The sequence below is a fragment of the Rhinichthys klamathensis genome, unplaced genomic scaffold (assembly GCF_029890125.1).
Source record: "Rhinichthys klamathensis goyatoka isolate OS25496 unplaced genomic scaffold, OSU_Roscu_1.1 h1tg000019l_1, whole genome shotgun sequence".
NCBI lineage: Eukaryota > Metazoa > Chordata > Actinopteri > Cypriniformes > Leuciscidae > Rhinichthys > Rhinichthys klamathensis.
In genome coordinates this window covers 6,166,274-6,182,059 of record NW_026606570.1, presented here as the reverse complement: position 1 = coordinate 6,182,059, position 15,786 = coordinate 6,166,274, and the positions used below count along the sequence as shown (strand labels likewise).

General features: G+C 36.9%; 2 protein-coding genes across 2 annotated transcripts; one reads left to right on the top strand and one right to left on the bottom strand.

Annotated features, from left to right (window-relative positions):
- Positions 1-665: 665 nt before the first annotated feature.
- mboat4 (membrane bound O-acyltransferase domain containing 4) lies at positions 666-2,251 on the top strand. The gene is made up of 3 exons (XM_056237289.1): positions 666-787; positions 905-1,129; positions 1,230-2,251. The coding sequence occupies exons 1-3, from the start codon at positions 666-668 to the stop codon at positions 2,155-2,157; spliced, it is 1,275 nt and encodes a 424-aa protein (XP_056093264.1). The 3' UTR covers positions 2,158-2,251.
- Positions 2,252-5,327: 3,076 nt separating this feature from the next.
- On the bottom strand, positions 5,328-14,935 carry zgc:114041 (uncharacterized protein LOC574425 homolog). Its single transcript, XM_056237179.1, has 5 exons — positions 14,873-14,935; positions 9,463-9,692; positions 9,173-9,316; positions 6,343-7,110; positions 5,328-5,551 (listed from the first exon to the last, which is right to left on the bottom strand). Exons 2-5 carry the CDS (start codon positions 9,662-9,664, stop codon positions 5,364-5,366), a joined length of 1,302 nt encoding a protein of 433 aa, XP_056093154.1. The 5' UTR covers positions 9,665-9,692; positions 14,873-14,935; the 3' UTR covers positions 5,328-5,363.
- Positions 14,936-15,786: the final 851 nt, after the last annotated feature.

The following is a 15,786-nucleotide window of genomic DNA, read 5'->3' as shown; positions in this document are numbered from 1 at the left end:
AACTGTCTCTGACGCATGGACAAGCCCCGCTCGCTCAGGTTCCGCCGTAACTTTCGAATGTGCCGTGGGGAGTTTAATACTTCATTAGGCTACTCATACAGCGGGTATCTGCTCGATATCCTTTCTATGTTTTTACATGCTTTGTAGTAGCGTTTTTGAACGCACAATACAACTCTAAGAAAAATGTGGAGCAATCAGAATGGAGCAGACGCTGGAAATGGGTTCCTCGTTCTCCACACCTGGGATTATTTAAAAAGAGAGAACTTTCAAGTCCGTTATCCATCTATCTATCTATCTGTTCTGTCTGATAGTAGGCTATATCTATCTATCTATCTATCTATCTATCTATCTATCTATCTATCTATCTATCTATCTATCTATCTATCTATCTATCTATCTATCTATCTATCTATCTATCTATCTATCATGTGCGTGTGTAAAAAGCGTTTTCTTGTTCTGTTTGAGATATTGTTTACTCATAACTTGGTTGGGACGCTGTCAGATTCCATTTAGGAAATAAGTACACACCTGTGACGGACTGAATGTCTGTCTATCTATGCACGTCTGAAATGCAGAAAGACATTTTGCTCTGAAAATCAAATAAAAGGCAAGTCAGCCATACTGTGCATATTCATCTTCTCTTTTACTCACGGTGATGCCTGGTGATGGATCTCGTTTGGATATTTTGTGGTGGAAACACACAGCTGTTTTACCAGTTTGTGAACTTACCATTTGCATTTCTGTTTTGTTGTTTAGCCAGACACGGACATCTCTCAATAATGAACAGGTACAACGTGATCCATGCTGTTACTCATGATTTTTGATAAATACATTGTCCTTTCTCCGAATTTTGAAGTCACTTGTGAAATGAAATAGCTGAAATTCATCTCCTACTGCATGCAAGGTACATCTATCTGACATTGGGAGGATTCATCCTGGCCATTGTAACAATGGGTCCATACAGCTTATTGCTGTTCTTCAGTGCCGTCCTTCTCCTGCTGCTGATCCACTGTCTACATCCAATGCATGTTCATCAGTGGACGCTGGGACTGCAGATGTGCTGGCAAACCTGCTGGCATTTGTACATCCAGTACCAGTTATACTGGCTTCAAGAAACACCAGACTCTAGGTACTGTATTTCTCCAAAGGTACACTGTATGAAAACATCCATACAGTGTACAATCCATACAATTTTATCCAATTTTGAGCTTTTGTTTTATTCCCAACAGACTTTTACTGGCCATATCCGCTCTCATGTTGATGACCCAGAGGGTTTCTTCTCTATCGCTTGATCTGCAGGAAGGAAAACTCTCTAGTCCCTTTCAAAACAGCAGTCAGGATCAACCCGTCCTTATTCAATTTCTAAGCTACTCACTTTATTTCCCTGCTCTTCTTGGAGGACCACTTTACAGTTTCAAAACGTTTGTGGAGTCTGTTAGGCAAATTAGTGTAACTCCACCCCTTGCTTCATATTTAGGGAATCTTACTTCAAAGATATTTCAAGTTGTAGTTTTGGTGTGGATTAAATATCCTCTCAAGGAACTCTTAAAATCAGTCATATTCAGAGTAAACAGCACTTGTGTTTTTCAAGATATATTATGGATCTGGATCCTGTCGCTGCTACTTAAGATGAACTATTATGCGCACTGGAAGATCAGTGAGTGTGTTAACAGTGCTGCAGGAATAGGTCTCCATGGTCACAGTGGAAAAACATCATGGGATGGGCTTTCTGATGGAAGTCCATGGGTGACTGAAGCGTCGAGTCGTCCTTCAGTTTTTGCACGCCAGTGGAACAGAACCACGGCGGAGTGGCTTCGAAGAATGGTCTTCAAAAGGTCCAACAGATCTCCACTGTTCATGACCTTTGGGTTCTCAGCGTGGTGGCATGGCCTTCATCCAGGGCAGATTCTGGGCTTTCTCATCTGGGCCTTCACTGTGCAGGGGGACTACAAGCTACATCACTTCTTGCATCCAAAGCTTACTTCCCTGTGGAGGAAATGGCTGTACGTATGTCTAAACTGGGCCTTTACTCAACTGACCATTTCATGTGTTGTTGTCTGTGTGGAACTTCAGAGTTTAGCATCAGTGAAACTGCTCTGGTCCTCATATATCTCTGTGTTTCCACTGCTGAGTATTCTGATGATTTTTATCCTGTGAGAAATTCATAGTTTCAGTTTATTTTATATAAATGTAATCCAATATCTCATCAAATATGGTAAACACAGAAGATTAACCAAGCTTGCTTGACCAGAAAAAAAAACCTTCTGAATGCAGATCAACGATGTGTGAGATGAGAATTATATAGGCCTAGCTATTATATTAAAATAAACATTACCTTAATAGCGCCTTATATATCGATATAACTATATACTTATAAATGCGCAATCTGTCACGCCCACTGGAGCCTCATCAAGAGCACGCATGCGCTGAAAAACCTCTGAAGTAAACCAACGGTTGCTATGGCTACTTGCATACCCTGCAAGTTTACCTCCGTTTTTGGAACCGAAAGTTGAGGTTTTACCCTTCCTTCATCCTTCCCTCGGGTCATTTTGACTCGGAAAATATTTTTGAATTAAAAAAAAAAAATAGTGTTCGTCGGAGGGGTCCAAGCCCCCAGGACTTTTGGGAGAGTAAATGATTACAGCATTTTCATTATTATTATAATTTTTTACTAATATACAAAAACTTTACACATTAATTAGTCAGAAACGACTACAAAAACAGTGAATATATATATATATATTTATTGTATATCATCACAAAATCAACACTACAACCTATGACTACAACATGCTTCTCCTACTGTGGTTATACTGCCACCTGGTGATGGGACAGTCACACAGAGACGATCTCTCCATTTCCACTGCGCACACGTGGAGAATACAAACTGATGGGATGTGAGCACTGGTCTCACAAACGATTTTGGACATTATTCTTAGTGAATATCACCGTTTTTTTTTTAATTATCCAAAAACAAACCCTTGTTTTAATCTGTGTGTCGTTTACATTATATAATGCGTGGCAGTGTTGTATAGGTATAATGTGGTGGTGCTTACTAGATTATATAATAAAAAAATTAAAAAAAATTATTAAAAATGCTTTGTATGAAGGCAAATGCCCCTGAATATAAAACAATAAGTGGTTGCCAACAGTATAATTCTTGCATGTAATAAAACTCGAAGGCTGAACGAATGACACACAAATCCTGTATAGCTCTAATTCTGATGTACAGAAATAAATCTGATCGGATTAACCTAAATTATTATTATTTCCCTGATTGTCACTTGCAGTTAAGGAAAAAAGCAGGTCTTGTCATCACCACAAAATTCAAACTCTGCTCATAAAACGAAAAATCCATTTCTGCAAACTACAGACACTTGCTCAAAAAAACAAAGTAAATAAAGTAATAATAATAAAAAAAACGCTACCAGTGTTTTTCTCTATTTATCTTTGGAAAGAGAATGTGCATTTAAGTGCAAAAGAGTCAAATATGCATATGACATCAAATTAAATTGCATAGCATGATTCTACAGGTTATGGCACATTTACATCAAGGACATATTATTTGATGATATAAGAATAAGTCATGATCACAGTTGGGGAAAGTTACTTTCAAAAGTAATGCATTACAATATTGCATTATTCCCTAAAAAAAGTAACTAATTAAGGAAAGTATTCCATTACATTACTTTTGCTACTTTTTCTCACCTGGGCTTTCTTGTATGTTTTTTAACAACAACAACAAAAAAAGGTTATATTTTTGGCAAATGTAAAGTTCCTTTCACACCAAAAGTGTAACGAATAAGCCTCATGATGAAGGAAATGCAAATTGACAGTAGAGGTAGAGGTCATTACACAGGGAAAAAAAGTAACTTGCATCACTTATTTGACAAAGTAACTAAGATACTTTGTTGTAAACTTAAAATGTGTTACTTTACTCTTTACCTTAAAAAAGTAATCTGATTACGTAATGTGTATTGTGTACTCAAGTTACTTGTAATGCTAGTATCACTGGATGTGACAAACAGTCAAAAGTGTTTATATAAACCTGAACATGATTCTGCTGACTCAGAGGAACATTAGTTCAGTGTACAATATTTTTGGGATGGCTGCTCATTAAGCAGATGTCAACATTAGCTACTAAGGCATCTTTGTGATTCCAAAGTCCTGTGTGTGTGTGAGTGTGAGTGAGCATGTACATTACACACATAATTTACACAACATATTCAGAGCAGACAGGAACTGCCCTACCAGCTCAGCAATGTGGTATTATACAGTGAAACACAAGACATGAAAGACAATGAAATATAAGACATAGCCCACTTTTTCAACAACTGCTCAAATACCATGTATTATTCTGATTTTTTTGCATAAATCTTTGTGGGTTTCTGAAACACAGTGGCCCCAAAATGTATTCGGACACTCAATTACATTGAATGTAATTGCAACAGTTCTCATTAATTTAGTTTAAACTAATAAACTAAAACTTAAAAAAAAAAAAAAAAAAACTATAGACACAAAAAGAAAATTACTAAAATGTACAAAAAAACCTAATTAAAATTGAAAATATAAAAATAAAATCTAATTTATAATATCTACAAAAACTACAATACTATATAAATGAAAATAAAATAACACTTAACAAATAAAACCAAGTGATATTTATTTTAAATACAATAGCAGTACACCTTTAAAGCAAAACATTTCAGAGAAAGACGTTTGTTATATTTTAAATAAATCAAATAAATTGTTTTTAAAAAAAAAGCCATTCAAAAATCACCTTGAGGCCAGTAAGTTATGTCAGAAATGAAAATCATTTGTTTGCGGATGCCACTTTACTTTTTGGAGCCACTGTATGCAGCTTATATGCATATATCATTGGCAGTTTCACATATTACTTAGCATGTATGCACACAGCAAACAGAGAAATTATAATATTTCAGATATTGTAAAATCATCATATACCTCACTAAATGCTTGTTAATGGAACAAGCATTTAGTGAGGTATATGATGATTTTACAATATCTGAAATATTATAATTTCTCTGTTTGATGAAAATTCTCATACATGATGAAATAATCAGCACTCAGTGCTTCTTTAATTATTTCTAAGGGCAAAAACAGGCTCTGAATTGCACGGGTCTCAGTCGTTGTCATTGTTTGCGAAGAAGTAGTGGCTTTAAACGTGGCAATGATGCCAGTCTTAAACTAATATCTCTCTGCTTGGAAGTTATGGGGTTGAGATAATAAAAAGCCTGCAGCCTTTTTGAAAGGTAAAAACATTAACACAATATGGCTTTAAACAGATAAAAGTTCATATTAAAAACAAAAGTAAAACACTGGTAAATTATCATCAATGGCTTTTAAACATCTGCAGAGTCCGCTTTATGCATGGGATGATCTGTAGTCTCAGTACATGTATCTGGTAGTTTGGGTTTTTTCTTCTCCACCAGCCTGTCAACAAGAACCACAAAAACCGCAGACAAAACAAGGCAGACGCCAGACAAGTAGAAAGCAGCACCGAAGTCATGAGTCCAGTCCACCAGCCAGCCTGTGACACAGATACACAAAAGAAACATGAGTCAGGTATGGGACATGGAGAAAGTCTGCTGTTAGCAGTCTGTATCCTCCCTACTAAAGCACCACCATGAAAACATATCCAAACCGTTTTCTACAGTGCAAAACCCGTTTTAAACTGCAAAACACCTCGCAACATTCGATCCTTTATGACATAACAGAGATTAACAGTTGTCAACAAATGCACACCTACTTAGCCCGGCTCGTCATGCTGTAGTTATTGACCTTATTTCCGAGCTGCGCCACGACCGGTATGAAAGAGAGGCTGTGAGGAATACACCACGTGACGTGTTTTCAATGGCATCCGCTGTAAAACGCTGTAATAGACGCATGCGAGTGATGCTGACGCAGGATCCGGCCAATACTGAGCCGGCGTTCTGACATAGAACCCGAAAGCGCTCCAATGCGTTTATTCAACAATTTCTTCTCTTCTGGGTCAGTCTCTGAAGCTATTCAAGTTGTAAAGTTTTGGGGAATAAAAATGTATTCTCGTCGCTTCATAACATTAAGGTTGAACCACTGTAGTAGTCGCATGGACTATTTTAACGATGTCTTTACTACCTTTCCTGTCCTTGAAAGTGGAAATAACGTCGCAGTCTATGGGAGGGGGGTTCAGAAAACTCACGGATTTCATCAAAAATATCTTCATTTGTGTTCTGAAGATGAACGAAGGTCTTACAGCTTTGGATTTGGAACGACATGAGGGTAATTGATGACAGAAGTTTCATTTTTGGGTGAACTATCCCTTTAAAGATGAACACTGACCTGCAGCAGGTGGACCCACAAATCCTCCAGAGCTCCGGAACAGCATGAAGAGCCCCAGAGAGCTGTCAAACCCATCCAGTCCAACAATATCCACGATACTCGTCACATGGATGGCCACCACACAGCCGAACAGGAAGCCATAGAACGAGCAGAAGACCAGGATGGTCCAGTAGCTCTGTGCAATGGGCAGCAGGAACAGCACCACCCCCAGTGCAGTGACCACCATAGTCAACAGCTGCAGGTTTCTCACGAGTCGCAGGTTAGCCAGCCAACCGCATGCCAGTCTGCCCAACAGGTCCGCCAATGCCAGCATTGACAGAACGGAGGCGGCCCAGTACTGCCCCATGCCCAAACTGTTGGCATACGGCACCAGAAACAAAGGTGGGATGAAGAAACCCGCTGCAGACAAGATGGCAAACACAATATATAGCAGCAGCTCAGGCCTCTGAATGAGATCCCACTGGAATGTGCCTTTTTTTGATGTCCTGCTTTCATCTTTTGAGTCCAGCACAAGTTTGCCTGGGATAGAGGTTTGAAGGGGCTTCATCAGAGCACCACACACACACAGATTCAGCTGAAGACCACCGATGATGAGTAGAGACCCCTGCCAAGAATAGCTGTCGATAAGCCACTGGAAAAATGGGCTGAACCCCATCGCAAAGACACACTCTCCAGAACTAGCAATCGAATAGGCAATGGGGCGCCAGCGTTTGAAGTAATGGTTGACCATGCTGTTGGCTGGTATCCAAGAAAATGAGATTCCAAGTCCTAGATCACACACAAAAAAACAATATGACAAATATGGAGGACAGTAAATAAATCAGTAGACAAAGACAAATATGTAACAATTTAATTTAGTTAAATCTAATATATATATATATTGATATGTCATGTTAAAATGCAAATTATTATTATTCATGCATATAATGTATGACTTTATTACTACATCTATAACATTTAGACATTTATTATTTAAATGGTTTTAAATAAATCCGTTTATTTGACTTTGTATAGAGTCAATTTTTTTTACACTAACAATCAAAAGTTTGGGTTCGGTACGATTATTTTAATGTTTTTGAAAGGTCTCTTATGCTCACCAAGGCTGCATTTATTTAGAAAATACAGTTAAAAATTAAATTAAAATAAAAACAATTATATAATTATATATATATATATATAATTATTATTATTATAAGTTAATATTAAAATAACTGTTTTCGGTTTTAAAATATTTGAAAATGTAATTTATTCCTGTGACGGCAAAGCTGAATTTTCAGCATCATTACTCCAGTCTTCAGGGTCACATGATCCTTCAGAAATCATTTTAATATGCAAATTTTCTGCTTAAGTAACATTTCATATCATTATCAATGTTGAAACCAGTTGTGCTGCTTAATATTTTTGTGGAAATCATGATACATTTTTTTTTTAAAGATTCTGTGATGTAGAAAGTTCAAAAGAACAGCATTTATTGAAATAGAACCTTTTGGTAACAATGTAAATTATTTTACTGTCACTTAATTAATTATAATAAAACATCTTACCGACACAAAACTTTTGAATGGTAGTGTAAATAAACACTTTACAAATTGACTGTTTAAGTAAATGTTTAAATGTTATAGATGTAATAATAAAATAATACATTATATACATGAATAATAACTTGCATTTAAACATGATTTATCAATTTTCATTTGACTCATTTAACAATAACATAAAATTATGTCTACTGATTTAAATGTTTATTTTTATTTAATAATTTGATCATTTTATTTTTTAAATGGCACTTGCCTGTATTTCTTTCATACTGTAGAAGACTAAGTAAATACTGTGTGCATCAAAGTTTGTTTCTAGATTAGTGTCTCTTAACCTCACCTAGTTTGTTTACAGAGTGTTTGAAATAACACACTAGCCTACTACATCAGTCTATCATATACCGTACATCAAATGGTATATATTTAAACATGGTAACAGTGCACAACATTCATCACATAAAACAGTGGTGTACCGGAGTCTGACCATGACCTATACCAAACCCTTTATGCCAAAAAGATTCAATATACTGTGAGGTCTTAAATGATTGCATAAACCTTCCATGTTTAATGAGTTATTTACATTTTTAGTGATAAAGTATGTTTATGAGCAGTAAATTCATTAAATGGAATTAAAATAAAAAATGTATTAAAACAAAATCCATAAAATGATCCCATGATGGGAACCCCTAAAAAAGGTTCTATACAGCACCTGATGGAACCCTGTAAGGTTCTATATAGAATCTTATCTTCTAAGAGTGCATGATAGCATGTTGCCTTAATGTAATGTTAATGTTGCCACTGTTACACACTACAAGACTTTGGCCCAGAGTTTTGCTCCGATTTGCAGTCTAGAGAAGAATAGTTGTCAAACATCAGAGCCAGTCTGTATATTTTGGGCAGAGATGACAGATTTAACAGAAAATCAGGCAGTGTATGATGGGCACAGACTTTCTCAGCTTCAGACTATAAATCCATCCTGTCGGAGGTTATCAAACTAGATATCAAAAAAACGATTTTAGAACACAAATTAGTTTCACCGGTTTTCATTTCACATGGTTCATGTTGAGTTTGTTGTGTGCGGGACGACTTTAAATGACTAAATGAGGTTCACATACTATCAGACTTTCGTGTATGATGGCCAGTTTTACTCAGCAAGTGCCTGGTGTTCAATCTGTTAAGATCTTTAAAGTTATGTAGTGTGTATTCCAGCCTTTATACACGTTAAAAAGAGGATTATGTGCTTAAAATTCCAGCAGAATTATAACTTAACTACATAAAGAGTAAACTAAACTTACCTTGCAGTACACCCACAGACAGATACATCCAAGGCAGACTGAGGCCCAAAGAGGCGATAATCATTCCTGAGGTAGCCAGAAGCCCTCCGACCATGATAACGCTGCGCTGGGACAGGTGCATACTGAGAGCACTGGCAAGAGGAGCTAAACAGACAGAAAAAAAGAAAACACCTTTCACTATGCAGGTCTGGTGCTTAGGGTGTCATCATGAAATGTCAGTTTAAAGAGTTTTTAAATAGTGGTTCTGAGACAATTTCTGTGGATAACAATAAGGGGGAAAAAATTCTCACCTCCCAAATGAAACACAGCAATGGTGGTTGAGGTCATCCATGAGGTAGTGCTAGTAAGGACACTGTAGTGATTTTGGATTTCGAGGAAAAACAAGCCAAAGTTCTTGTGAACAGCAGCAGTGAGGCCCATGATGAAGAAGGCCGAGGTCACCACAACCCAGCCATAGCCTCCATCCGGTGGGGTGGACAAATACCTCTCCATGCTGAATCTGACAATCGCTTCCCAACTTCTGTAAAAGAATGTTAAAACATTTCAACATAGGCGTATATTGACATTATACTATTTATTAATATTTTTAATATAGTATTTATTTTTACATGATCCATTTTGAGTTCAATTTTATACTTCTGTCCATTTTATTAGGTTATGTAATATTTCCATTTAGCTTTAATTTATTTTTTCAGTTTTAGTCATTTTCATACTTCGACTTATTTCTGTTAGCTGCCAAGGCAACTTTTAAAACTTTTTTTTTTAAGTTTCACTTTTTCATTAATCAAAATTTCATCAAAAGTATACTTTATTTCACTTCTATTTACCGGCTTACCAAAACAATACAATAGTCTTAGTAGTACAATAGTAATACAAAACAATATAGTCTATTTTTTTTTTGGCCTAAAAACAACAATACTGCGCGCTTCCATAAGATTTTTGAATGTTTGGATATTTTTGTGGACATTTCTTCATTAACCTTGGCAAACGTGCCAACATTGCCACACGGAGTGATAATCACTGACACTTGACAAATTAGCTAAAAAGCGGCGTATGTATTTAATTTAAAGTCCCTCAAACTTCCATACTGATGTACATTGAGGTAATGGTTCACACAGCCTGTTTTTAAGTTAGGAGCTATAAATACTATTAAAGTGTTTTGCTAGCGAGCAGGTCCGACAAACCGTTCTGTGATTATCCCTCCATGTGCCATAAGGTTGCTGACCCCTGGTAAATACAATTAACTAAATGACAAATTATTTGAAAGAAATGATTTTAGAATGTTATGTGATGAATGCATCTCTGTCAGCACTTCTCCAGCCTGTTCCAGTGTGTCATTTAGCATGTTGTGACCAAAAAAAAGAAAAGATTGCATTAAACTGTTTTCATATGTCACGTTTCCCATAATCCATTGGATGGTCAGGGCACCACAGCAGATGCACACTTTATAGACAGCTCTTTCCATTCTGGTGGTTCTTGGCCAGGACTTTAGTCTCCGCAATGTTAGGCCCATTCCATTACTTCATATTGTCAGCCTACTTTGTCCTCGGTCTCCCTCTTCTTGTACCTTCAACCGTGCCCCGGAGAATGGTTTTGGCCAGCCTGGAGAATCCGGTGGCGTGTCAATACCAATACAATTTCCTTCTTTTGACTTTTACCGGGAGTTCTTCATTTGGCCCAGTATGGTTTGATTTTTCATATGTACTGTAGGAATAATCATATACATTCTAGCTGCTACACTTCTTCAAACGTCATTTTAAAAAATGGCCATCAACTCAGCACCAAGAAGTACAAGCAGTAACCAAGACAGGCCTAACAGGAACTATCGTTCACAGTGGAAATCTGTAGCAAGTGCCAGAAATCATAAGATCGTGTGCGTCAACAAATGACCCACAATGCCTGCTCCACTGCCCAGCCCTGCTGCGATCACTATAAGCCAGTCCTTTATTGCCATTGACTCAGCACCACTAGCAGCAGGCAAACATACTCATGTTACAGTACAGTTCATGACAGCCTTGTCCTTGACTTGTTCCATCACCCATATTAGGCTACAGCTTGACATATTAAAGAAGCTATCAAACTGTCAGCAACCTCCAGTACAGAACAGCCTGATGTCCTGCAATCCAAATAAAAAGCTGCTTACCACCTACTATGGCATTCATGAGACCATTGTCACCTTTTAAAACATCTTGCTTCCCCGCTGATAGAATCCTGTTCTAATCCACTCAATTACTGTATGAATCTGTGGTAATGCAGACTGCTCCATATTATATAATGTCTATAGGTTTGGGTGTGAGAGTAAATACAGGCACTCCTGAGATTTAAGGGCAAAATCTCCATGTTTCATCATGCGTCTGCACTATTGTTGTGTACATCCAGCCTGTCAGGAATCTGTCTGCATCAGCATAATTGCTGCATGTTGATGCACTGTGTCAAATGTGAACTCATACAATTGGTAGAACTGTTTTTGGCGATTGCATTGTTCATAGAAAAATGATGCAACGGTGGCAAATTAATTAAATTTACAGTGAATAAATTTTATGAGAAGTTTGTGCAATAAACTGTTCCATAGTAATTCAGTCTAGGGTATAACTACCAATTTTCATTGCTAAATCACTTAATGTAAACCATTCGTTTTGCATTTACAAGTGCACTGGAATACGCTGATTTCAAGCAGCTGCCATTTTTAAATGGCTCCGGTGGGAAGAAAACGGGAAGTGTCGCCTTTAGTCATAGGAGAGTCGCGAATGCAATGGCATATTGTTGTGTTTAATGTAGAAATTAGTTATTCTAAAAATGTACATTTCTTTCATATTTTAGACTATATGTGAAATTCATTTATAAATAAAATATTTTTTTTATATATAATTCAGAACGTAAAAAAAGAAGCAGGAAGGAACTATATACATATCCTATATTGGATATTAACATCCAATAGTGTAAATCACGGCAGCAGCTTCAGGTTGGTAGTCCAAGGCACTGTTGTCTATCTGTACTTCCGGGTTTCTTCCCACCGGAGCCTCGCTTTCGATTTCAAAATGGCGGCTGCGTGAAATCAGCGTATTACACGACAATGTTGAAAAATCACAGGAAATAAAATCAATAAGCTCCATAAACAATATTACAGGACACAAAGTGAGTGATTTTATCTTTTTGCGCTGCAGTGGACACATTAAAACCCACACTGACATAGATTCAGACCAGGGTTGTTTTTACGATCCACTAACCAGCAAACACAATGGTCCCCTAACTTTAGTATTTGGTTCCTGTTTGGTCTTTTTTGGGGGGGAAACCAAATAACTTATTTTTTGGTTTGATTTTTTGCAACCATAAAATAACGTTTAATTGCAGGGAGGTTCTTTTTAAATACAGGGTGATAGCTGCAATAACCTAGAAATAACTCATACAGAACGTTCCCTTATTGTTTTATAAACCATAAAATAATGTTCCTATAACATTGCAGTAAGGAGGTTATTTTTAAATAACCTAAAAATAACTCATACAGAACGTTCCCTAATGGTTATTGTTTTACAAACCATAAAATAATCTTCCTATAACATTGCAGTAAGGAGGTTATTTTTAAATAACCTAAAAATAACTTATACAGAACGTTCCCTAATGGTTATTTTTAGGTTATTATTTTATAACCATGTAAACTAACCTTCCAATTTTAAACGTTGCAGATGTTTTTGTGTAATGACTTATACAGAGCTCTGAAATTAGTTTAGTACAGATTTAATCAAATGAAGCATAAATTAGATCAATCAAAACATGTTATAATGATCAGATGAATCCAACTTTGTGTTAAGATTTCCAGAATCCAGGGTTTAACCAGGGTTAAGCGTGTGAAAAAAAGCACAGTGAAAAGCACAGAAATCATACATTTGTGGGTTTGTTTTTTATCTTCATTTACTACACGCGAAAGCGTTATTTAAAAATTAACGGTCACTTCGTTTTATTAGCTGGCTGACATTCGTTTATCGATCTCTTTATTGAATAAATGAGCAATATCACACGTAGCATACGAATAGTAGCATACGAATAGTTTGTTCTGATTCTCGAATCCGATTGGCTGCCCTTTTCCAGCCATCCGATAAATATGACCTTTCTTAATACCAAGTACGGCATATAGGCCTATAAAATAACATTATTTATTGACCTACCTTTAATTGAAATGTTCACTTATAATCTTTAATATTTGGCCACTTTTTTTAACGATAGAAGCAGAGTGCCGAAGTTACGACGTCATAACGTAGGCCAAAACGCGGAAGTGAGTTAGCATTTTAGCACTCCCGGTTCCCTCACTCTAAAGTCTATGGGATTTTTGAATGGGTTTTTGCTAAATCGCCCTGAAATAAGGTCTGTGGTGAACAAAGCCTCTAAATATTTTCATGTTTTGATTTATGACATAGAACACAAAGTTATAACCTGCTTGTGGTTTTTTAAACTTTGTGTCTGCTTGTGTTTTTTAAAAACTTTATAGCCTATAGGGAAAATGTATAAATTTTGGATTAACTTGTAAAGATTATCTTGATAGACAAACGTGTAAGGGTCACAACTCTTTGTTAAACACAGATCTTAGTCATAGCTTTTCGATCGAGGCGGGAACACGCCGCTAGCTTCCAAGTTGTCCTACAAAGTGACGTCATCACTTCGGCACTCTATGCGGATCGAAGGTTTAAACTTTTATTTTGAAATCGCGATGAAAGTTCCCACTGATGTGTGTGCTAGTTTTGTAAATCATCATAGCACTATGCTATGCTATATTGTGCTTTTTAAATATATCTTGCAGCCTTAGAAAACGATCTAATAATGCGGTTCAAGGATTCCTTTTTTTTTTTTTTTTTTTTTTTCTCGGTTCATGGATTTTCGTATGTGGAATCAATACATCCTCCTTACCGTCGCGGGTGTGCTTGGATGATTAACTTATTACAGCGACGGTAATGATATCAGCGGTTAGGGGACCGTTCTAGTAAAGTAAGAATCGTTAGGGGAACTTTAAAATGACGTAAGAATAACGTTCTACAAAAAAAAAACACGTTCTAATTCCGTTAAGAAAACGTAAAGAACGTTCTGGGAACCAAAAAATGTCCGCTGGGTATACAGTTTTTATTAATTTTTTTAATTAGTTTTTACTTTTATATTTTCCATTTAAATAAAGTTTTAGTAAATGTGTTGTGTATTTTATCCTTCGTATTAGTTTTTTGGTCTATATACATTTATTCATTTGGATTTCAGTTTGAGTTATTTTAGCACATTTAACTAAACGAAAATGAGAAATGTTTCATTGGCATTTAGCTGAAATAAAAATATATTTAAAAGCTTTTTTAATATATATATTCAGTTAACGTTTATTTTATTCAAACACGAAAATGTTTTAATGGTTTTAGTTAACTGATTCAGACAAGAGTGAATGAATATTCAACTGAAAAATTAAACAAGAGTATTCTTCATGAAGTCGCGTGTACCAGTGTAGGCTACTAGTGTTGCCTACAGAAATTGACATACAAAAATAAACCAAATTATTAATTGGAGTAATAGTGAACAAGCCACGGTCCCCTACATATTGTTTATACTGTAGGCTATCTTATTCCGGAGTGTCTATTGATCGTTGCTGCTTTTTTTTCTCCATAAAGGATTAATGATGTACGTCGGCGTTTTGAAATAAAATCTGCTCTACATGGTAGGGAAATTACTTACACCAGAGGTGCGACCGCACTCTTCTCCTCTCCTGTACTCGGTCAGGTCCTCTTCATGTTGTTCATCGCAGTCTGTAACACAATAGTAGTAGCAGTGTGTGATGCTGCCACTGATGTGAGTGGATCTCTATTTATAAACTCGCACGACTTTGGCCACACCCCTGCTCAACACGCTTCCATATGGCAAGCCGTTTGAACATGTATTGCATTAAAGTCGGCATGAAATGGAAGTTGCGGTACAATTTTATTCCTTATTTGTGCCGTATATCCGAGTGAACTGGCTTCTCGAACAAGAACAAATGTAGGGCGGGATTTGATTTTATCAGTCGGGAATTTACTGGATTGTTGTTGTTTGCTATTGTTGCAATCATTGTTGATCTCATGTGAGTGAATAGTTGTCCTGATCACACTTGATCAGAGAAGAGATGTCCTTATAAGTGGGAGGCAGGGGCGCCCTAAGAAAACAAAAGGATCTGGGCTACAGCATTACGGTAGGCCCCCTAGGCCAGATAAAACTTTTTTTTAGCTTCCTGACAATTATTTATGTAGAAATGTATCTTGTCGAGAAGAAAACACTGTACTTACTCAAACATCAGTTCCCCTTTCGAGAACAGTCACTTCGTATTGCGTAGCTAAAACGCAGCGGGGAAACTCCTTTCCTCGAGAATATTGAAGCCTATATTTTAAAATGCAGTGCAGCTGCACAGCAAGCACAGTAGAGCATCTAGCTCGCCCATTGGCTGTGCTGCAGCAACTGCACATCCTATGGCGAAGCGGCTCAGACGCGCGAACCAATCAGACAGCTTCGTGCCTAAGCACGTCAGAGACCGCCAGAATGGGCGTGGCTTATGGCTATATAAGCCCACCACTTCGCCATAGCATCAGATTTAATCTCCTTCATCGACCTTTCACGCA